The sequence below is a fragment of the Chlorocebus sabaeus genome, chromosome X, assembly GCF_047675955.1.
Source record: "Chlorocebus sabaeus isolate Y175 chromosome X, mChlSab1.0.hap1, whole genome shotgun sequence".
Taxonomy (NCBI): Eukaryota; Metazoa; Chordata; class Mammalia; order Primates; family Cercopithecidae; genus Chlorocebus; species Chlorocebus sabaeus.
The window spans coordinates 80,099,627-80,121,044 of record NC_132933.1 but is presented as its reverse complement, the minus strand read 5'-3'; the positions used below and the strand labels follow the sequence as shown (position 1 = coordinate 80,121,044).

General features: G+C 37.0%; 1 protein-coding gene across 3 annotated transcripts in view; it reads right to left on the bottom strand.

The window, feature by feature from the left end:
• The window catches only part of PHKA1 (phosphorylase kinase regulatory subunit alpha 1), a 130,950-nt gene that overhangs the window by 25,789 nt on the left and 83,743 nt on the right, over window positions 1-21,418 (bottom strand). For all 3 annotated transcript variants that reach the window (XM_007992078.3, XM_007992080.3, XM_007992079.3), the window contains exons 18-25: window positions 19,048-19,214; window positions 16,653-16,829; window positions 15,152-15,243; window positions 14,666-14,805; window positions 6,816-6,972; window positions 5,417-5,496; window positions 1,281-1,359; window positions 1,014-1,143 (exon numbers count right to left, since the gene is read on the bottom strand). In XM_007992078.3, coding sequence (XP_007990269.2) covers window positions 1,014-1,143; window positions 1,281-1,359; window positions 5,417-5,496; window positions 6,816-6,972; window positions 14,666-14,805; window positions 15,152-15,243; window positions 16,653-16,829; window positions 19,048-19,214 — 1,022 coding nt within the window. The remainder of the gene's footprint in view (window positions 1-1,013; window positions 1,144-1,280; window positions 1,360-5,416; window positions 5,497-6,815; window positions 6,973-14,665; window positions 14,806-15,151; window positions 15,244-16,652; window positions 16,830-19,047; window positions 19,215-21,418) is intronic.

Below are 21,418 nucleotides of genomic sequence, written 5' to 3'. Positions count from 1 at the left end.
TCCACTATTTACTAGCTATGTTACTTTGGGGATGTTAGGTAACCTTGAGTTTCAGTTTCTTTATTGGTAAAAGTGACACAATACTACCTTCTTCTCCAGAGGATTCTTGTAAGGATTAAATGATACAATATCTGTAAACTTAAAGCAAAAAGCACAGTCTCTGGAATATGGTAGGTATAAAATAACTGCTAGCTCTCTTCCATCAAAGGGTTACTTAAATATAAATTATCTCACGTGTTTGAGTTTGGTTTGACTCAAACTGATAAATGTAGCTACTTGTTAACAGCTCGATTACAAGCCTTTTGGGGGAAATTTAACAGAAAGAATGGCTAAAATTGAGTTTTACAACTTTGATTTTATTTTTCTGTACCTCCCTATCTATATTATTTTGCGATTCTGTTGAAATCAAACAAATACTAATGGAATAAGGAGTCATGCCATAGGGGTCCATTTTTCCCCTTCACACTTTATACCATTTTGCCCTACAGCTTTTACAGGCCCCAACTATTCTTCTAACTAAAACTTTTATCTTGCCAAATACACCTATAGTTAATTTCAAAGAGAGTCTTGTCAGATAGATGTTAATGAAAACGTCATCTTCCTTTATTCAATCATGATGGTGACTAGACAGAATACTGACACCATGATCCACTGATGTTGTGACTCATTCTTGGTGTACAGATGCTCCACTGCCTAAATCTGAACCCAACCCAGTCTGTCACACTCAAGTACTCTCCAGAGTAAGAGAAATGAAGTTAGCAAAGAGTGATAAGTTAAGAAGGATTTGGAGTGGAGTCCCCAGGAGATGGCATTCGAATCTGCAGAACTGATACACAAATGTGTCATATCAGCTCCTTGACTTGCATAAATAGTGACTAACAGGGGAACAAGGCTGCCATATCCAGCTTGAGCTATGGATGAAAATGTTTTAGCTTTCTTTCTTTCTTGATTCCGAACTCTATAAACCTACATCAAAAGTGAATTCTACCTAAAACAGTTACTGAATTAAGTACCTGAGCATCGAAGGGAGTGGGCCAGTTCTGTTGCCATAACTTGTATGATCAGACCAATTCGAAGTCGAAACATTTCAGCAAAGAGGCCAGGCTGGGTTCGAATATACATGGCTAGATATACCATTATTTCCTGCACACAGAGTAGATATAGACAAAAATAATGGCCCAGGTCTCACAACGCCTATTTTGTTGTCTTTGGAAATTGCTAGATCAATTTAAAACAAACTTTAAAATATCAATCACCAGATTAGCCTTTACAATTCTCACCTGTGTAAGGATTGAAATGCTCATATCCCCTTCACTGGCTTCATCTATCAGCTGAGTGAGCACTTCATAGGGCAGAGGTCTGAGGAAGAAGACAGTGAAGAAAGACAATATTCTACAACCACTTAATCTTAAATATGCTGAAAAAATGAAGCAGCTTTATCCAAGTCCACATCACTGCTTCAACATTTCATCATGACCAATAGCATTCTGATTCTTTCAAACTTCAGAGCTCTTTCATTGCCTCCTGAAACCACTCTGGCCCATATCAACTTAGAGGAGCTCTGCTCTCCTCTCTCTAAACCTGGATTCTCTTCCTCCTTCAAAATTTATTTAAAACTCACACCACGATGTCCTTCTAGACTAGTCTTTCATAGTTAGCTTTGAACATTTGACAAGTAACTATTATGACTACAAAGTACTAAATTAACTTTAAGCTGTGCTTTTTTTGGTAATACACAATATTTCTACATATTTACGGGGTACATGTGATGTTTTGATACATACATAGGATGTGTAATGATCAAGTCAGGGTACTTATGGTATCCATCACCTTGAGCATTTACCATTTCTTTTAGCTGGGAACATTTCAAGTCCTCTCTTCTAGTTATTTTGAAATATACAATACATTGTTGTTAACAATAGTCACCCTACTCTGCTACTGAACATTAGAATGTATTCCTTCTTTAACCAACATCTCTTCAGCATCCCACCCCCACAATGGAATACTAGCTGTGCCTTTTTGAAACCATTTTATTATTTTACAATCACAGTTGATAGAGTTGTTTGATTTTCTATAGTTTCAATTCACATATGAGCGCGCGCACACACACACACACACACACACACAGGTATACACCCATCCTCCCACACTTCTGATTCTCCTGCTGACACAAAGTACTCTGGGGCATGAACCATGCCATCATCTTCTTTGGATTGCCTACAGTGTCACAAAACTGATACAAAAAAGATTATTTTTCCAGAAGCAAGATTTTATGGGTTGAATTGTATCCTCGCCTCAAATTCTTTTCTTTAAATTTTTTTAATTTTTAATTTTTGTGGGTATATAGTAGGTATATATATTTCTGGGGTGCATGAGATATTTTGATACAGGCATTTGACATATAATAATCAAATCAGGGTAAATGGGGTATCTATCTCATCAAGCATTTATCTTTTGTGTTACAAACAATCCAATTACACTCTTGCAGTTATTTTTAAATGCACAATTAAATTATTTTGACCATAGTCTCCCTATTGTGCTACCAAATATGAGATCTTATTCATTCTCTCCAACTACTTTTTGTACCCATTAACCATCCCCACCCCCAACCCATAACCCCTGCTACCCTTCCCAGTCTTTTAGTAACCATCATTCTACTTTCTATCTCCATGAGTTCAATTGTTTTGATTTTTAGTTCCCACAAATCAGTGAGAACATGTGAACTTTGTCTTTCTGTGTCTGGCTTATTTCACTTAACAAAATGACCTCCAGTTCCATCCATGTTGTTACAAATGACAGGATCTCATTCTTTTTTGTGTCTGAATAGTACTCCCTTTTGTATATGTACCATATTTTCTTGATCTATTCATCTACTGATGGACACTTAGGTTGCTTCCAAATCTTGGCTATTGTGAATACTGATGAAATAAACGCAGGAGTGCAGATATCTCATCAATGTACTGATTTCCTTTCTTTTGGGTATATACCTAGCAGTGGGATTGCTGGATCGTATGGCAGCTCTATTTTTAGCTTTTTCTCAGGAACCTCCAAACTGTTCACCATAGTAGTTGTACTAATTTACATTCTTACCAACAATACATGAGGGTTCCCTTTTCTCCACATCCTTGCCAGCATTTGTTAATGCCTGCCTTTTGGATAAAAGCCATTTTAACTGGGGTGAGATGATACTTCATTGTAGTTTTGATTTGCATTTTTCTGATGATCAATGATGTTGAGCATCTTTTCATATGTCTGTTTGTCATTTGTATGTCTTCTTTTGAGAAATGTCTATTCAGACTATTTGCCCATTTTTAAAGCAGACTATTAGATTTTTTTTCCTATAGAATTGTTTGAGCTCCTTATACATCCTGGTTATTAATCCCTTATCAGATGGGTAGTTGGCAAATATTTTCTCCAATTTCACCTTTCCAATTTGCTTTATATGCCGAATGACTGACTGTAGAATGGTTGATGCTGAGTTCTTTGGCAGTTTCTCGTGTAGTTGTGAGAGGATCAGCTTCAACGATAGCTCTCAATTGGTCATTGTCAACTTTCGACGGCTGGCCAGTATGCTCCTCATCTTCAAGGCTCTCGTTTCCTTTGCAAAACTTCTTCAAACACCACTGCACTGTACGTTTGTTAGCAGTTACTGGGCCAAATGCCAGGCCTATAATCGGGGACCTCAAGAACCTGCTTTGTGCTCTACCCCACTGTGGCCAACCTGGTACCTAAGCTGCAAGACAAAGTCCCCTTTACTCTTCCATCTCCTTTTCTTGAGCATAAGGAGTCTCTCCATATACCCACCACAGTTGGGCATGTGTTTGGTCACACCTGGAACCAGAATGTCTCAGAGTCTCACTCAAGGCCCATGGCCATGTACTACCTGGTCACTGTGCTGACTGTTCAGGGTCCAAGGGCTCTTTAGTCAGTACGTGATAAATCCTGCCCAAACTGGGTCCTTCCCTTCAAAGTAGCAGGTTCCCTTCTGATGCAAGGTGTGTGTCAAAATGTCATCCAGGAGCTAGGGCCTGGAATGGGAGTCTGATGCCTCTGCCTGGTGCCCTGTCCTACTGTGGCTGAGCTGGTATCCAACTTGCAAGATAAAGTCCTCTTTACTCTTTCCTCTCCTCTCAAGTGGAAGGAAGGATTCTCTCCCAGAGTTGTACTACCTGGAGTTGGAAGAGGGGTGGCACAAGCACTCCTTTGCCCACCCTAGCTGATATCTCACTAGGTCGCATGTACCCCAAGTCCATTGGTTTTGAGTCCAGCACAACACAAGGATTTGCCCAGGAATTGCAGTCCTCGTGGCCTAGACTGCTTTCTGAGTCTATTTAGTACCCAGAGCACTTTAAGCCCGTGGTGGTGAAGTTTGCTGGAACTTATGCTTCTCTGAGCCTTCATATGGGAGCTTGAACTGGAACTCAAGGGTAACAGAAATCATGGACATAAACCAGGAAGGAGGTAGTGTGCAGACATCAGCAAAAGTATCCCTTCTGTAGCCAATGTAGTAAAAAAAATTTGTAAATAAAAAACATGCTGTAGATAGAGTTTAACTGGGAAAACATGAGGGAGAAATATTTACAAAAGTTTTTTTTACTACTTTGGCTACAGAAGTAGAACTGACAAGCAGGGGGTAATACCCTTTTTAAAAATTACTCTCTAGCAGAAAAACAGATTCTTCAGATCATTTATGAATGAAATTAGAATCTCTCTAAAAATATTTCTTGGAGATACATACTCTTTGTAAGATTTAAATTTTGGCACTGGTGTGATATGAAATTAAACACATTTACTGCAGATGAATTTTACTGGCATGGCCAGTGGCAAAAGGAAGACTCGTGTATAAAGATTCAATTTTCCATCCCAGCCCCGTCACTTGACTCACATCTCCCTCCAGGCCAAGCCTATCTTAGGGTACTCTTTCCAATTGGAGGCTGTGGCGGACCTCAGACAGTGGCACTCTGATTACAGGGTTCCTGGAGGGGTGCTACCTCACATTGCTCTGTAAGTCACCATTTTTCCTCTTTTACTATGACCTCCATCCCCTTTATTCTTCTTGAGCAGCATGGAGTTTCATGGTTAGCCCTGGCTCTAGCCACTTTCTTTCACTTCCTCTTTCCAGAGTATGGCTGACATTTTGTAGTTGCTAACTCAAGGTACCCTGTTTGTTTTGTTTTTTGAATGGCAGGCATGGAAAATCTAATAAGTAAAAAGAGTTTGAGTACTACTCTCTGTGAGTTTTCTCCTTCATTTACTCTTGCCCTATCATTACCAACATTCTTCCACTAAGTGTCTCTGATAGAGGTGAACATATGTGGGACATTATCATCCACTGACAGATTAGGGCAAGGGAATTCTAAGTCCACACCACTCCTTAAAGGCTCAGAGAAGCCTGATCAAATCCAGCCATACTTACGCAGAGATAGTCTTTTCTCGAGGTTCTGGAGGAAGTCCCACTGTCAAATGTTTCTGGTGGGAGAGAAGGTCTGTGCAGGCCTAACAAGAGATAGCATAATATTATCGTTTCCGTAACACCTCAGGTTTCCACAGCATTTCTCTTTTCAGCTTAGAAACCTTTGCTCCTCCTTAACATAATGACACACTGAACTCTCTTCCTCAGAAAATACCATGAAGATCAGAAAAGAAGGATTTCTAGGAAGAAACAATGAGGTCTTTTCATCTATCTCCTACAAGGCAGGAATTTTTTTGTTTGGTTGGTTTACGGATTTTTTTTCTTTTTAAAAAATTTGTTTAAATGTTTAAGTTTTTAATTTTTATGGATAAATAAGTTACACATATTTATGGAGTACATGTGATAGTTTCATAGAAGCATACAACATGTAATGATCAAACCTGGGTAACTGAGACATCCATCACCTCAAATATTTATCATTTCTTTGTGATGGCAAGATTCCAAATCTACTCTTCTAGTTATTTTGAAATTTACAACAAATTATTGTTAACTATAGTCACCCTATTGTGACACTAAACACTAGATCTTATTCCTTCAATCTAATTGTATTTTCGTGCCCATTAAGCAATCTTTCTTTGTCCCCCACTCCCGACTACCCTTCCCAGCTTCTGGTATCAATCATTCTACTCTCTACCTCTATGAGATCAACTTTTTAAGCTCGCACATATGAGTGAGAACATGTGGTATTTGTCTTTCTGTGCCTGGGTTATTTCACCTAACATAGTGCCCTCCAGTTCCATTCATGTTACTGTAAATGACAGGGTTTCACTCTTTTTAATGCAGAATAATATCCAATTGTGTATATATACCACATTTTCTTCATCTATTCATTTTCTGATGGACATTTAGGTTTATTCCATACCTTTGCTATTGGGAATAGTGCCACAATAAACATGGGAATTGTAGATTATCTCTCGCATATACTGATTTCCTTTCTTTTTGATATATACCCAGTAGTTGGACTGCTGGATCCCATGGTAGTTCTACTTTTAGTTTTTTGATGAACCTCCATACTGTTTTCCGTAAGTGGCTATACTAAGTTCCATTCCCACTAATGGTGTATGGACGTTTCCCTTTCTAGGAGGTAGGAACCTAGTGTAAATTCATTCTTAAGATATAGAATTCTTAATATCATTATAAAGATGTTATGGTTTATAACATTTTATAAATCTACAATTCTTACTTGTCATTCACAAACAAAAAGAATTGAATATCAAATTTTATGTGGAAAAGACATCTCAAATGGTTAGAGGCTATGGTTGTTTTAAAAAACAATTATAGAAATCAATTTTTAAAAATCACTCTTATTTAGATTTGGTATAAATTCAAGAATTTATAGTACCTCATCAAGTGCTTCCACTTTCTTCCTTAAGATCCCAGAAATGTATCGGATCAGGCCCCAGTGACGAATTTCTCCCACTTTGCCATACAGCTCGGTAAGAAGCTCTCTGACTGTAGCACTCCCTTCATTATACAATTCAGTGTTCCAGTCAGGTCCTCTAGAATTTTAAAGACAGGACTACATCAGTTATAAGTAAAGCCTCTGGCAATCATCTTTTCTTTCAGTGTTATAATGAATATGCCTGTTTTTGATAAGTCTCTCTCACTAGGAAATCAATGCAATTTACTAAGAATTCTTATAAAACTATGATTAACAGTCAGCCCTGAAAGCCAGTACCTAGACAAGAATAGGTCTTAGTTTCAGCTGTGCTTTTGACAAAATGCATTCTTTTACCCTATTCATGGGCTTCAATATAGTTGAAATTAAAGACAAAGATTTAACAAAAGAATTATTTCAAAAACCACTGTAAGGAAAGTCATATGACAAATTACAAATGAGGAAAAAATGTTTGCAATTCATAGGATAATTTCCCTTACATATAAAGAACTCCAACATGTAGATTACAAAAATTAACAAAAGAAAACCTGGCAAAACAAATATTGCTGGCAAAACAAACAGATGGCTTTTAAAGATAGGAAAAGGTGCTCAACCTCACTCATAGAGAAACTTTAACTTAGCACTATGCCAAGATAACATTTTTAACCTATCAGATTGTCAAAAGCCCCTAAATTTGATAACACTGTTTTGGTGAGGCTTTGAGAAAACAGGCACCATCAATATGCTGCTGATCAGAATAAAAATTGGACAATTCCTCTGGAGAGCTATTTGTAAATATATATCAATACTGAAAATATTTAAAAACAGCCTGGCAATTCCTAACATGGTTAAATACAGAATTACCATAGAATCCAGCATTTCCACTACTAGTTATACAGCCAATAGAAATAAAAACATATGTCCACATTAACTTGTACATGAATGTTTATACCAGCATTATTCATAATAGCCAAAAAGTAGAAAGAACCCAAATGTCCATCATCTGATGAATGGATAAATAAAATGTGTTATATTTATATAGGTTATAATATCTGGAAATAAAAGAATGAAGTACTGATACATGTTACAACACAGATGAACCTTGAAAATATTATGTTAAATGAAACAAGCCTGTCATAAAGGACCACATATTGCAAGACTCGATTTACATAAAATGTCCCAAGCAAACAAATCTATACAGACAGAATGTAGATTAGTGGCTGCCTAGGGCTGGGGGGATGGAGGGATTGGGGGTTGACGGATAAAGGAAGTGGGGTTTCTTTTTGGGGTAATGAAAATGTTCTAAAATGAATAGTGGTGAAGAATGCACAACAATGTGAATACATTAAAAACCATTTAATTGTACAGTTAAAAAATACCTATTTTTTGATCTATCAATTCAAGTTCTGGTTTACTTGCAGGATAAATTTCACACACGTGAAATGCTATGTGCCATGAGGCTATTTGCTATAGCATTTTTGTGACTGTGAATTCTGGCAACAATTCAAATGTTCATCAATAAGAGACTGGCTAAGTAAATTATGATATATTCAAATAATGGAATGGCACACAATTATTAAGAAAATATGAAGTAGATCTAGACTGTGGTATTATATTTTCAACAATAGCTGCAACAATTTCCTATCTAACCTACTCTTCTTACAATGTGACTCTCACACTCCCCTCCCATGAAGAAATGGTTTCTGTGTTCCCTTCCCTTGAACCCAGGCATGCTTGTGATTAAGGCAAAAGTGACTTACATAATTTCTGAGGCTAGGCTATACAAAGTAATAGAGCTCCCAGCTGGGACACTTACTAGTAGAACCTAGTCATCATGCTGTGAAGATGTGGGGAGACATATGAGGAGGTCATCTGTGGTATACCAGCTGTATGTAACCTCAGCTGAGGTTCTAGCCAACAGCCAGTACCAACCCCTAGACATACGAGTGAGCAAGCATTGTGAAGATTCCAGCCCCAGACATTGTTGACCAAAACTAAATGAGAGATCTCAGGTGAGAACTGCCTGGCTAAACACAGGCAAGTCCCAGAACTGTGAAAGATAATTTAAAAAATTTTAAATTTTTGTTATTTTAAGCTACTGAGTTTCAGAGTGATTTGTTATGAAGCAACAGATAATTGGAATATATATGTAGTGATCATCAAGATATATAGTTTTAGTGAAAGAAAGCAAGGTACAGAGCCGTGCATATACTATGCTACCTTTTGGATAAATAGGGGTAAAAGTATCCACATATATGTCTGTGTTTACCTACGTAACCATAAATGTCCATGGGAGGATACACACACACACACACACACACACACACACACAACGACTGCTCATGAGAAGGGGAACTGGGTATCTGGGGGAACAGAGATGGGAGAAAGACATTTTACTCTTTCACTGTATATCCTTTTGTACTTAAAAATTTTTGAACTATGGGAATATATCTATTCAATACATTAAATTTAAAAAGCAAAATAAAATGTGCTATAGGAAGTCATTAATGGATGAAAAAATCAGTGAGCGAAAGTTTGAAGAGTAACAGTATATTTACATAGTCTTAAAGTACATCTCTACAAGATACTTTTTTAATTTCAAAAGGTGACATAATAACTTTATGGTGTAGGTACATGGAAGAATCTACCTTAACCAAATGATCAAACCAAGTGATCAAAGTTTATAGTATCAGCAATGGGACTAATCAACACTATGATATGACACATGGAAAAGAACTTGGCATTATGTTAGTAATGTATAATCTGAATTTAATCATGAGGAAATATCACATAAACTGAAATTGAGGGACATTCTGCAAAATAACTGGTTTGTATTTTCACAAATGTTAATAACATGAAAAATGAAGACTCAGGAACTGTTCCAGATAAATAGAGACTCAAGACACATGAGAACTCAATAAAATGCATGATTTTAGATGTTCTTTTGCTATAAAGACACTATTAGGCTATATGACAAATCTTAACAGTATCTGTAGATAGTTAATAGTATTGGTTTAATGTTAAACAATTCCCTGACATTGGCAATTATACTGTGCTTACGTAGGAGAGTTCCTAATTTTTTGGAAATAAACACTGAATTATTTAGGGTTAGATGGGGATCATGTCTGCCACTTAAATGGTTCAGAAAAAAATAATATATGTGTGTGTGATTGAGTATAGATGATGATATCAATGTGAAAGAGAGAGAGATTAAAAGCTCAGTGGAAACATCTGATGAATCTGGATGAGGGCTATCCAGAATTTTTATTGTACTATCCTCACAACTTTTCTCTAAGTCTGACATTGTCAAATTTTAAAGATATGAAAAAAGTGCTATGAGATCTCAGAATCAGTGGAAGATTATTTTTACTATTAGAGATTGGAGAAAGTTTCATGTGGGTTACAGATGACCTAGGCCTTGACAGACAGATATGCAAAAGGTAGAAATGGAGTGTGGTTAAGGAGAGTATTCTAGGCAGAGGAAAAAATAAGAATCAAGGTATGAAGGTAGACATGTAGAGGCTGTGTTTTGAGTATGATAAATAGACTGTTTTGGTGACAGCATTCACATTGTAAGGAAAGAGTAATGGTAAATAAAGGTTGAAAGTCAAATCATAGAGGATTTAGATTTGGCCAATGATTCCCTATGGTAGTGCTGATGCTGTAGCAGGAGGCAGGGGATGAGGAGGAATTGAAGATAATGACACAATTTCAAGTCTGGGTTACTTGAAGGAATGATGATAACAAGAATAGAGTCAGGAAAGACAATAGCAGTAGGTTTATGGTAAAGACAGTGAATTTGATTTTAGACATGTTCAATAGGAAGATAAATATTTGAAAATAAATTCTACTCCAAATAAGACTATGTCACAACCTATTATAATAAAAATGTCGAAGATCAAAGACAAAGAGAGAATCCTGAAAGCAGTGAGAAAAAAGAAGCAAATAACATACAAGGAAATCTTTTTTGTTTTTTATACTTTAAGTTCTAGGGTACATGTGCACAACGTGCAGGTTTGTTACATATGTATACATGTGCCATGTTGGTGTGCTGCACCCATTAACTCGTCATTTACATTAGGTATATCTCCTAATGCTATCCCTCCCCACTCCCCCCACCCCACAACAGGCCCCAGTGTGTGATGACAAGGGAATCTTAATAAGCCTAACAGCAGACTTCTCAGCAGAAACCTTATAGGCCAGGAGACAGTGAGATGAGGTATTCAACATGCTGAAGGGAAAAAACTGCCGGCCAAGAATACTTCAGAAATGAAGAAGATATAGACTTTTCCAGACAAACAAAAGCTGAGGAAATACATAACCATCAGACCTGTTTTACAAGAAATGCTAAAGGGAGTTCTTCAAGATGAAAGAAAAAGACATTAATGAGTAATATGAAAACATCTGAAAATATACGTCACTGAGTACATAGTCATATGAATATTAATCTAATGATGGTGTGTAAATTACTTACATCTTTAGTATGAAGGTTAAAAGACAAAACTATTAAAAACAGTAACTACAATAATTTGTTAAGGGATATGCAATATAAAAATTGTAAATTGTGACATCAAAAACTCAAAATGTTGGGAGGTGGAGTTAAAGAGTTTTTTTCTTCTCTTTTATTGTAATCATAGTTAAATTGTTAAGACTTTTTGTAAGCCTCATGGTAAGCACAATGCAAAAACATATAATAGATATGGTAAAAATAAAAAGCAAAAAACCAAAACAATTATAAAGGAAAGTCACTTAGCTATAAAGACAGATAGTAAGAAAGAAATAAAAAAGGAAGGAAGGAAGGAAAGAAGGAGGGGGGAAGGAAGGAAAGAAGGAGGGGGGAAGGAAGGAAGGACTCTACAAAACAACTGGAAAACAATTAATTACATGGCAGTAGTAAGCCCTTACCTACCAATAATTACCTTTAATGTGAATTGATTAAGTTATCCCATTAAAAAGCAGAGTAGCTTAATGAATAAAAAAAAGCAAGAACCAACTATATGCTGCTTAAAAGAGACTCGCTCCACCTGTGAGGACACACATGGACTAAAAGTGAGTGGATGGAAAAAAGATATTCCATGCAAATGGAAACCAAAAGACAACAGACGTAACTCTACTTGGATAAAACAGACTTTCAGGGCCAGGTGCTGTGGCTCACACCTGTAACTCTCAGCATTCTGGGAGGCTGAGGCAGGAGGATGCTTTGAGCCCAATAGTTTTGAGACCAGCCTGGGCAACATGGCCAGACGCCAGCTCTGCAAAAATAAATAAATAAATAAATAAATAAATAAATAAATAAATAAAATAAAATAAAAATTAGCTGGGCATGGTGGCATGCACCTGTGGTCCCAGCTACTCAGGAAACTGAAGTGGGAGAATCACTTGAGCCCAGGAGTTTGAGACTGCAGTGAGCCATGTTCATGGCACTACACTCCAGCCTGGCTGACAGAGCAAGACTGTCTTAAAAACATAGACTTTAAGTAAAAAACTAAAAAGTGATATAGAAGGTCACCATATAATGATAAGGGGGGTCGGTTAAGCAAGAGGATTTAACTACTGTAAATGTATATGCACCCAACATTGGAGCACCTAAGTATATAAAGCAAATATTAACGTACCTAAAGGGAGAGATAGATCACAATACAATAATAGTAGGGGCCTTCAACAGCCCGTTTTCAGTAATGAACAGATCACATAGACAGAAAATCAACAAACATTGGATTTAAACTGTACACTAGACCAAATGGACCTAATTGATATTTACATAACATTCCATCCAAAAGCTACAGAATGCACATTATTCTCAACTTTACATGGAACATTCTGCAGGGTAGATTATATACTAGGCCACAAACAAGTATTAACGAATTGAAGAAGATCAAAATCATATCAAGTATCTTTTCTGATCACAATGATATAAAATTAGAAATCAATAACAGGAGAAACCACAGAAACTGTACAAATACAAGGAAATTAAACATGCTCCTAAACAACCAAGGGGTCACTGAACAAATTAAGAGGGAAATTACAAAATTTTCTTTAGGCAAATGAAAAGGAAATGCAACATACCAAAAGATATGGGATACAGAAAATGCTATTCTAAGAGAGATGTTTATAGCAATGAATGCATATATCAAACAGTATAAAGATCTCAAATAAACAACATAACGTTACACCTAAAGGAACTAGAAAAACAAGAACAAACCAAACCCAAAATTAGTAAAAGGAAAGAAACAATAAACATCAGAGTGGAAATAAACAAAATAGAGACTAAAAAAGCAATACAAAATGAGGAGCTGATTTTTTTTTTTTAAAGATAAACAAAATCAACAAAGCTTTGGCTAGACAAAGAAAAAAAGAAAGAACACCCAAATAAATAAAATGAGAGATGAAAAGGAGATATATAGCCTGGGCAACATAGTAAGACCTCATTTCTATATATAATTAAAAAAACATTTAGCCGGGCATGGTGGCACACACCTGTGGTACCAGCTACTCAGGAGGCTGAGGTGGGAGGATCACTTGAGACTGGGCAGTGAAGGCTGCAGTGAGCCGTGATCACGCCACTGCACTCCAGCCTGGGCAACAGAGCAAGACCTCACCTCAAAATTAAAAAAAGAAGATGAGATATAACTGATACCACAGAAATACAAAGAATTGTTAGAAACTGTTATGAAAAATTATATGCCAGCAAGTAGGAAAACCTAGAAGAAATGGATACATTTGTGAACACATACAATCTACCAAGATTGAAGTATGAAGAAATAGAAAATCTGAATAGATCAATAACAAAGGAGATTGAATCAGTAATAAAAAGTCTTCCCTCAGAGGGAAGCCCAGGACCAGATGGTTTCACTGCTGAACTGTACCAAATGTTTAGAGAACTAATACTAATTATTTTCAAACTATTCAAAAAAAAAAAAAAAAAAAAAAAAAAAAAAAAAAAAAAAAGGAAAAGGAAAAGGAAAAGGGGAGAGTTCTTCCAAACTCATTTTATAAGGCCAGCATTACCCTGATACCAAAACCAAACAAGGACACAACAAAAAAAGAAAGCTAAAAGCCAGTGAGAATGTTCATCTTGTAATGATTATAAAACCCCCAATTTAGTCTCCTTTCCCTGGGCTCTCAAGCTTTTTTGGGAGCAAGCTGGGAACCTTCTTTGCTCTTCCCAGAAAGCCTCACTATGTGAGTAGTAAATATTCCACATCTTCTTGGTATGTGTATGTCACCATTATCTCAAAATCCAAACCAAGTTTAGGGGAAGAAAGTCCATCCTGCTTCTTCATGGTGAGTAGAACATAGAAAAGGAGGCAGAACAGATTATTTTTGTGTGGGCTTGTGGGGTCCAGGAGAGAGGAGTTCAATTTGGACATATTGAGTTTGTACTAATACAAACTGCCTAGCAGGATGCCTGACACATAGCAAACAAAAATGTTAGTTTCTTTTTCCTATAAACCTTTATATTCTTACATTTCTTGAGTTAAAAACTTATCTGTACATTTGACCAAATAATGGAGGCTTAAAAATAGCCTAATGACAATAATACTTATCAGTTATTGATCACCCACCACGTACCAGGCATTGTATTAGAGACTTCGTGGATATTATATCTTAATCTTTACAATAACTCTATGAGGTATACGTCATTCAAATTCTATAAATGAGGACAACTGAGGGTTTGAAGTCACATGATGTGTAGGTTGTTAAACTATATTCACATCCAGATTGGCGAAACTCCAGAAGCTGTGCTCTATTTATTATGTTGTAATTCCTCTGATTATGAACATTAAACTAGATTGATGATATCTACCACTTACTTCATAGTATACAGCATATAGAGGATATCAGCTTGTTCCTGTAAGCTTGAGGTCTCCTTCAACTGTAAAACCAGTGCTTTAAAGTCAACCTCCCCAGACTGGTCTCTAGGAAGATGTATTTCTACACGAACAGAGGGAACCTTTAGTTTGAGAAATGATGAAAAGAAATTAAGTTCACAAGTGCTCAACTTAAATAATGTCCTAGAATGAGTCATCTTTTTACCTCTAAACCTTTTCCAAAGGAATTCTTTAAATATTAATGAAAGGCAAAGCAAAAACAATGAAACCTTCCAGATGTATAATACAGCAGTCTAGTTTTCCCAAAGTCTGACGAGACAAACTTGCCCAATGTAAAAGTTCACCAGGATAGCATTTTGCATACCACTAGTTACTACTAACAAGAACCATAATGACTAGTTCTATTATTTCCCATAAAGATGGCAGTTTTTCAAAAAGCCGATAGAAATACCTCGTGCGCAAATTTACCTGGTTCTCCTGTCGGGAATGAGATGAATCAAGTAAATTGAATGAAGGCCGGGAAGCCTGAAATAACTTCATAGGAAGATACATGTGAACATCTGCAAAAGTATAACATTTGTGGGAAATATTAGATAATTAGGAGACTAATAGAAATGCACAATTGACTCCAACAATTAAGTCACATGTGAGTCAATTCTTTATAGAACAAGAATGAGAAATTTCTTCTTTCTTGGTAATATCAAAGTAAACAAATATGAATACCAGATAATTTAAATCATGTGCAATTAATAAGTATATTTTGAATTGAATTTCTAGAATTATAGCACTAGCTGGACATGTAAGATATTAAATTTACTAATGTAATTAATGCACAATGGTGCGTTCACTGATACTTTGATGGAATACGACATATAATAGAAAGAACTCAGTTGCATTTTATATTTTCCGAACTTTTCTAGGTGAATATCTGGCTGCTAGTGGTTAAATTTCCCTAACAATACGTGAATGGATAATCCTGTCTAGGGAATAAAAAAAATGTAGTTGAGATATTCCTAAGATTGTTTACTTACAGTTCATTGTTGAAATACTTACCATCACCTCTAAGGAAAGATTTGTAATTTTCACCACTTTACAGATACAGAAAGAGAGATACAGAGCTCAAATAACTGTTCAAGCAAGTAAGTAGCAGAGCTGGGAATTAAGCTCAAGTTTTCTGGTTCACAACTGAGAAGTATAACTTAATACATTTCATCTCTTCATATAAGCCCTTTCTCAAGGAAGCATACTCAAAGGGTATGCTAAGCTTTTCCCTATTATAAATGTTAAATGATTCCCAAAGTTCATGTTTAATATCTTTGGTTAGTAATGGTCAATCAAGTTTTAGACAGCAAGAGCATGCATCTCAGTCATTCTCATCATCTGTAGAATGTTAACATTCAGGTCTTCTAGGTGTGGCCAAGGGAGCCCTTCTCTCCTGTCATATCCAGCTACTATTGAGACATTGAACACTCTTTGGAACCATGACTACTCCTGGCAATGTGTGGCAGAAGACACCCTCCACTGCAAATACAGCTGAAGGAGGGTAGTGGCCATGGGGAGGAGAATGGCAAAGTTGTAAAGAATGAGTATTATATTTGACAAAACAGATCTACATTGCTGGAACAACAATAAAATTCCATAGAAGTAATTTTCCCAAAGGAAAAGCCCTTTCTACCATTTTTAACTTTAATGTTATAGTTGAATATGCTCCATGTCTCTTGTTCTGCCTCTTCTTACCATGTTACCAGTTAAACCAGACTACATAGCACTACCTGCAGCAGAACTATACACAATTCACAAATTTTACAAATATTTGAGTGTCTAATGTGTTCTACGTGCTGTCTGAGATGCTGGGGATAAAGCAGTGAACAAAACTTAAGTTCCTGCTTACATTGTAATCAATGCCCGCCCCCATCCTGGGCTTCACGTCATCCTGTGCCTGACTCTGGTGAGTCACAGCATTACTCACTCTGTACATGCAGTTCCTTGGCCTTGGTCACCAAGGACATTAAGTCGCAGGTTGTTTGCACAGCAGCTCGGAACCGATCTAGCCCTCCCTTCTGTGAGGTAGGGGCTAGTTTAGGATGGGGAGCAGTGTGCGCCAAAAGGTGATCTAAATAACGAGCAACTTCATCACCACAGCGAGCTGCAAGGTTAGTGGGGGAAGGGGGAAGAGAAAAGAATGAAAATATTTTAGTTACTTTATAATCTACCCCAGCAAAGAGAATGATTGGCTCCTGTGCTCACAACATAGCACCAGAAGTAGGTTGTTTTTAGCTCATGGAGGAAAAGCTTGTGATCATGATACAACCTCATCACTTTAAGATCCAGCGACCATGGCCATTTACCAGAACCCACTTCTTCTTCAACTTGCTGAGACAAGGTCAGGGTTCTTGAAAGCAGTATGAGCTTATTTTATACTGGAGCAAGCATTTAACAATCTGTGTATTTGCGTGTGTGCATGTGATGGTAATGGTGACAGGGATGGAGGAGGAGCAGAACAGGGAGCTTCAGGTGGCACTAACGTGAGGGGACTTTTGTGAGGAAGGGCCAGGAAAGGGCAAAAATCTTCCTAGTCACCTCATTTGTTTATTCACCAAATATTGTTGGCTGCTGTGTATCAGGCAGTGTACTAGGTACTGACATTTCAGTGGTGAAGAGGATGGATATGGTCCCTATCTTCTTGGACTCCCCTTCCCCCATACACCTTCTATAACATTATCTCTGAGTATAGGTAATGTAAAGAAAAACAACATATATCCTGTGGAAGCTTAGTACTTTAGACTTTACATGAATATTCACAATGTTTATAGTTAGAAAAGCATACTATTCAGATCAATACCAAAGTCTGCTATATCAGTCATGAGTCATCTGGTTTTTGATGATATTTACTGATCTCTCCAGATGTCTTTCTGTGTTCTGACGTGACTAAGGCAAACTAGTAGAGCTGTAAGAATGGAGCTCATATTCAGTGACATCCTAATGACAAAGATTGTAACCTTGAATATAATCTAGAAACTTGAGTGGAGGATTATGAAGAATATGGAGAGAAGCTCTTTACCCACAGAAGGGCTGGCAAGCAATGAATACATTCATTTTGAGACCACTGATGAGTAAACCCGGAAGTAGGAAAGTGGCTCAGAATGCCATAATGTCAAATTCAGTAATACGTATCATTAGAAATATATATTTTAGTAATCCAATGGAATGAGTACTACAGATAAAAATCACAACTACCTATAGAATAGCAAACAATCTCAATATATGATCTTCTCATTTAATTTTCAAAGTATTTTATGCCAAGACATCATGATTTTGGTTGTTATTGATAACAGTAAATAGCCTTGTATTTAATGTACTTTTCCAACAAAGAAATTCAACTGTTTTAGATCTTACAAAAACAAATACAGAATAAATGAAGTGGTGCTTAGTGAGTAAATATCGGGCCCAAAAAAGAAAATAGTCCTTCTGACTGCTAATGTGTTGCCCTATTGTATGAGATTGTGCTGGCTGACCTCACTGAGGACTGAAAATTTATTTTTTTTCTTTTCTCCAACATACCACTCTTAAGATAAAGAAATTGGCTGCCTTAAGTTACAGGCTAACAGTCAAATACCCAGACAATGAAAGCAGGCAAATCATGTTTTAGAGGGCTAGACAAATAATTCTTTCTTATTGGCCCTTCTTTGTATGAGATTCAAGCAACATAATGCCTGCTCTGCCTAAGTCAGTATTTTAACACTGTAGGGTAGTGTTGCTCAGTCACTTTCAATTCACGCCCCTGCAGTGCTTTCTCACTATATCACCTTTGTATTCCTAGAAGCCAGTCAGAGTTTGACTTAGTTGTATTTGCCTAGTTTGTACTACGAAAATAACAGGCATACTGAATAGCCTTTTTCAAACTACACAGACCTCCGCACAGACTCTGATATGCTCCTCTAATATTATATAAAAGGACTCTAATTAAATTTCACATATTTATGCTTTTTAATGTCAAAAAGCCCTATTGTATATGTATTATTTTCCTACTTCACACTTGATTAAACATCTGTCACTCACCACTGCTTCTTCCCATGTCAAAATCACCAGTCACTTCAAATGCCTGGGAGAGGAATCTTCCCCAATCTTAGTAAGGGACAGTCCAACTCCATACCCCACAATTACCACCGGAATATTAGACCAGAAACCAAGGTAAGTAGAGGGAGGAAAAGTAAAGCCAAACAAAAGTAGAGATCTAGGTGTATTAAACAGGAGTGAGGACAGAACACTGTGAGACTGCTGGCAGCGTAAATTATTAAGGATGGTGCTAAACAATATTTTGTAGTTTTGTCCAGCCAGGCCAGTGCTTTATGAAGCCTCCTTACCACGACTGGTTGAATCATAATCATTCATCCAGTTGGCAGATTCCAGGTAATCATAGTTGTCATCATAATCTTCACTGTACAGCTTACCCTCAGGTCCAGGGTCCATGAAGCTCAAGTGTGTGCAACAAGATGTTGTTAAAAACTCTGACAATTTACCTGTTTGAACCCTAAAAATTACAGGAGGATAGAAAACAGAAAATCAGGGGTGATCCTTTTTAAACAACACAATGTTAGTGATAAAAGGACACCTAACATGTTTTGTTGGGGGATTACTAATGTGCATACATTAATATAAATTTTGTAAAAACAAAATTTTACAGCTCTCCTAGGCATGGTATACATCTTAAATGGCTGGGGGACTGTATTAATAAAGGTTACAATTATGGATTAACAATCCACCAGCAGACCAGTTTTGCTCTCTTCTACTGCCATATATTACGTTGCTAACTATGCCAAATATCTGGTAAAAATTTGCATTGGTTACTGGAGAAGCCTGGAGAGAATGAAGATAAATCATCACAAACCCATCACATCATTAAAAAAAATACCCAAAGGCCATTGGAACATAAAGGATGGTACTTGACAATTTTGTAAATTATAGTAGACTGTAAGCCATATTGTCTCCTACTTATGAAGACAATTACAAAACCCAAAAGCAAAGTCAGCATTACCAAATTTCTAAAGAGGCCAACTTGAAGGGGCTATCAGTGGTCACACCTTGGATAATTAAAATATTGAAATAATGACAGAAATGGATCATGGCATATTAAATAAAATAATAATCTATGAATCTGTGCTGATACTAAACTACAAAATAAAAGGGAGGAAGGGAAAGCTCTTTTTTAACATAAGAATTTCCACCAATAAATGTACCCAGAATGATAGAAATACAATTTAATAACTCCATTAGTAATAAGTGAATTCGTGCAAGGATCAATGGAAGCTAATATGATTTGATCAAACACTGTTGGAGAGAGGATATGCAGCAACCTGGCAGATACCAGGTTCAACACCTTAAACAAGTGATCAAGGTTATCATCACCCAATAATGTCACAAACAAATCTCATGTGCCTCCTGATATGATGCACTGAAAGGGACTGTAGTAAATTCTTACAATTGTATGTTTCCCTGGCATCTATTTTGAATATAAGCTTAACTTTCTCATACCAGAAGCAGAGTTCAGTCATCTTTGACAGTTTCCAGTTGTACACCTCCCTCAGTTCCTCACTGTGGTCAGTCCACATATCTGCCTTACACAACTTCCTCTTGGTAACCACCTCCCTGAGGGACAGCTAAATATGATCTATTTGACTAGCCTTACTGATTCTCACATCCTACATGAACTATGCCAATATGCCACAGTGACCACCTCTCAAGTCACAGTGTGACCTCCAGGAAGTCATGCCTGCTTGCTTTAAACCCATCAATTAAAACTCCCCAAGGAATATCTGTTTGGATAATGCCCTGCACCTCAATAAAGGCACTGGCCCATGGGTCTCTCTTTTTCTCTCTCCACGTACTCCCTGACATCAGTGTGTGTGGCCTCCAGGTATTCTGTGTACCCCACCCGCAGGACCTGTAAGTAATAAAATCTTTATTTCCATCTTGTGCCTCTCCTAACCATTGAAAAGGTGCTCTCCATCTTAAAGATCCTAATTTAAAACAAGGACCCAACATCACACAGGTAGTATTCCTGCCAAAAACATATAGCCTAAATCTAATCATGAGAAACAACCAGACAAATCCAAATTGTGAGATATTCTGCAAAATAACTGACTTGCATTCTTCAAAAATGTAATGAAAACTGTCATGAAAGATTGACAAAAGGCTGGAGAACCCTTCTAGATTAAAAGATACCAAAGAGATATAACAACTAAGTGCTAACATGTGATCTCTGATTGGATCCTGGATTGGTGGGAAAATAGCATGATAAAACATTATTGGGATAATTGGGTAACTTTTTAGTTTTCCTTCGACTTTATTTATTTCCAACTTTCATTTTACGCTCAGGGGTACATGTGCAGATTTGTTACATGGGTAAATTGCGTGTCACAGGGGTTTGGTGTACAAATTATTTCGTCACCCATAGTAAGCATAGTATCCAATAGGTAGTTTTGTAGTCCTCACCTACCTCTTGCCCTCCACCCTCAGGAAGGTCCTGGTGTCTACTGTTTCCTTCTTTGTGTCCATGTCTACTCAATGTTTAGTTCCCACTTATAAGTGAGAACATGTGGTATGTGGTATTTGGTTTTCTGTTCCAGCGTTAATTTGCTTAGGATAATGGCCTCTATATGCATTCATGTTGCTGCAAAGGACATGATTTTGTTCTTTTTTATGGCAGTGTAGTATTCCATGGTGCATTACGTGCCA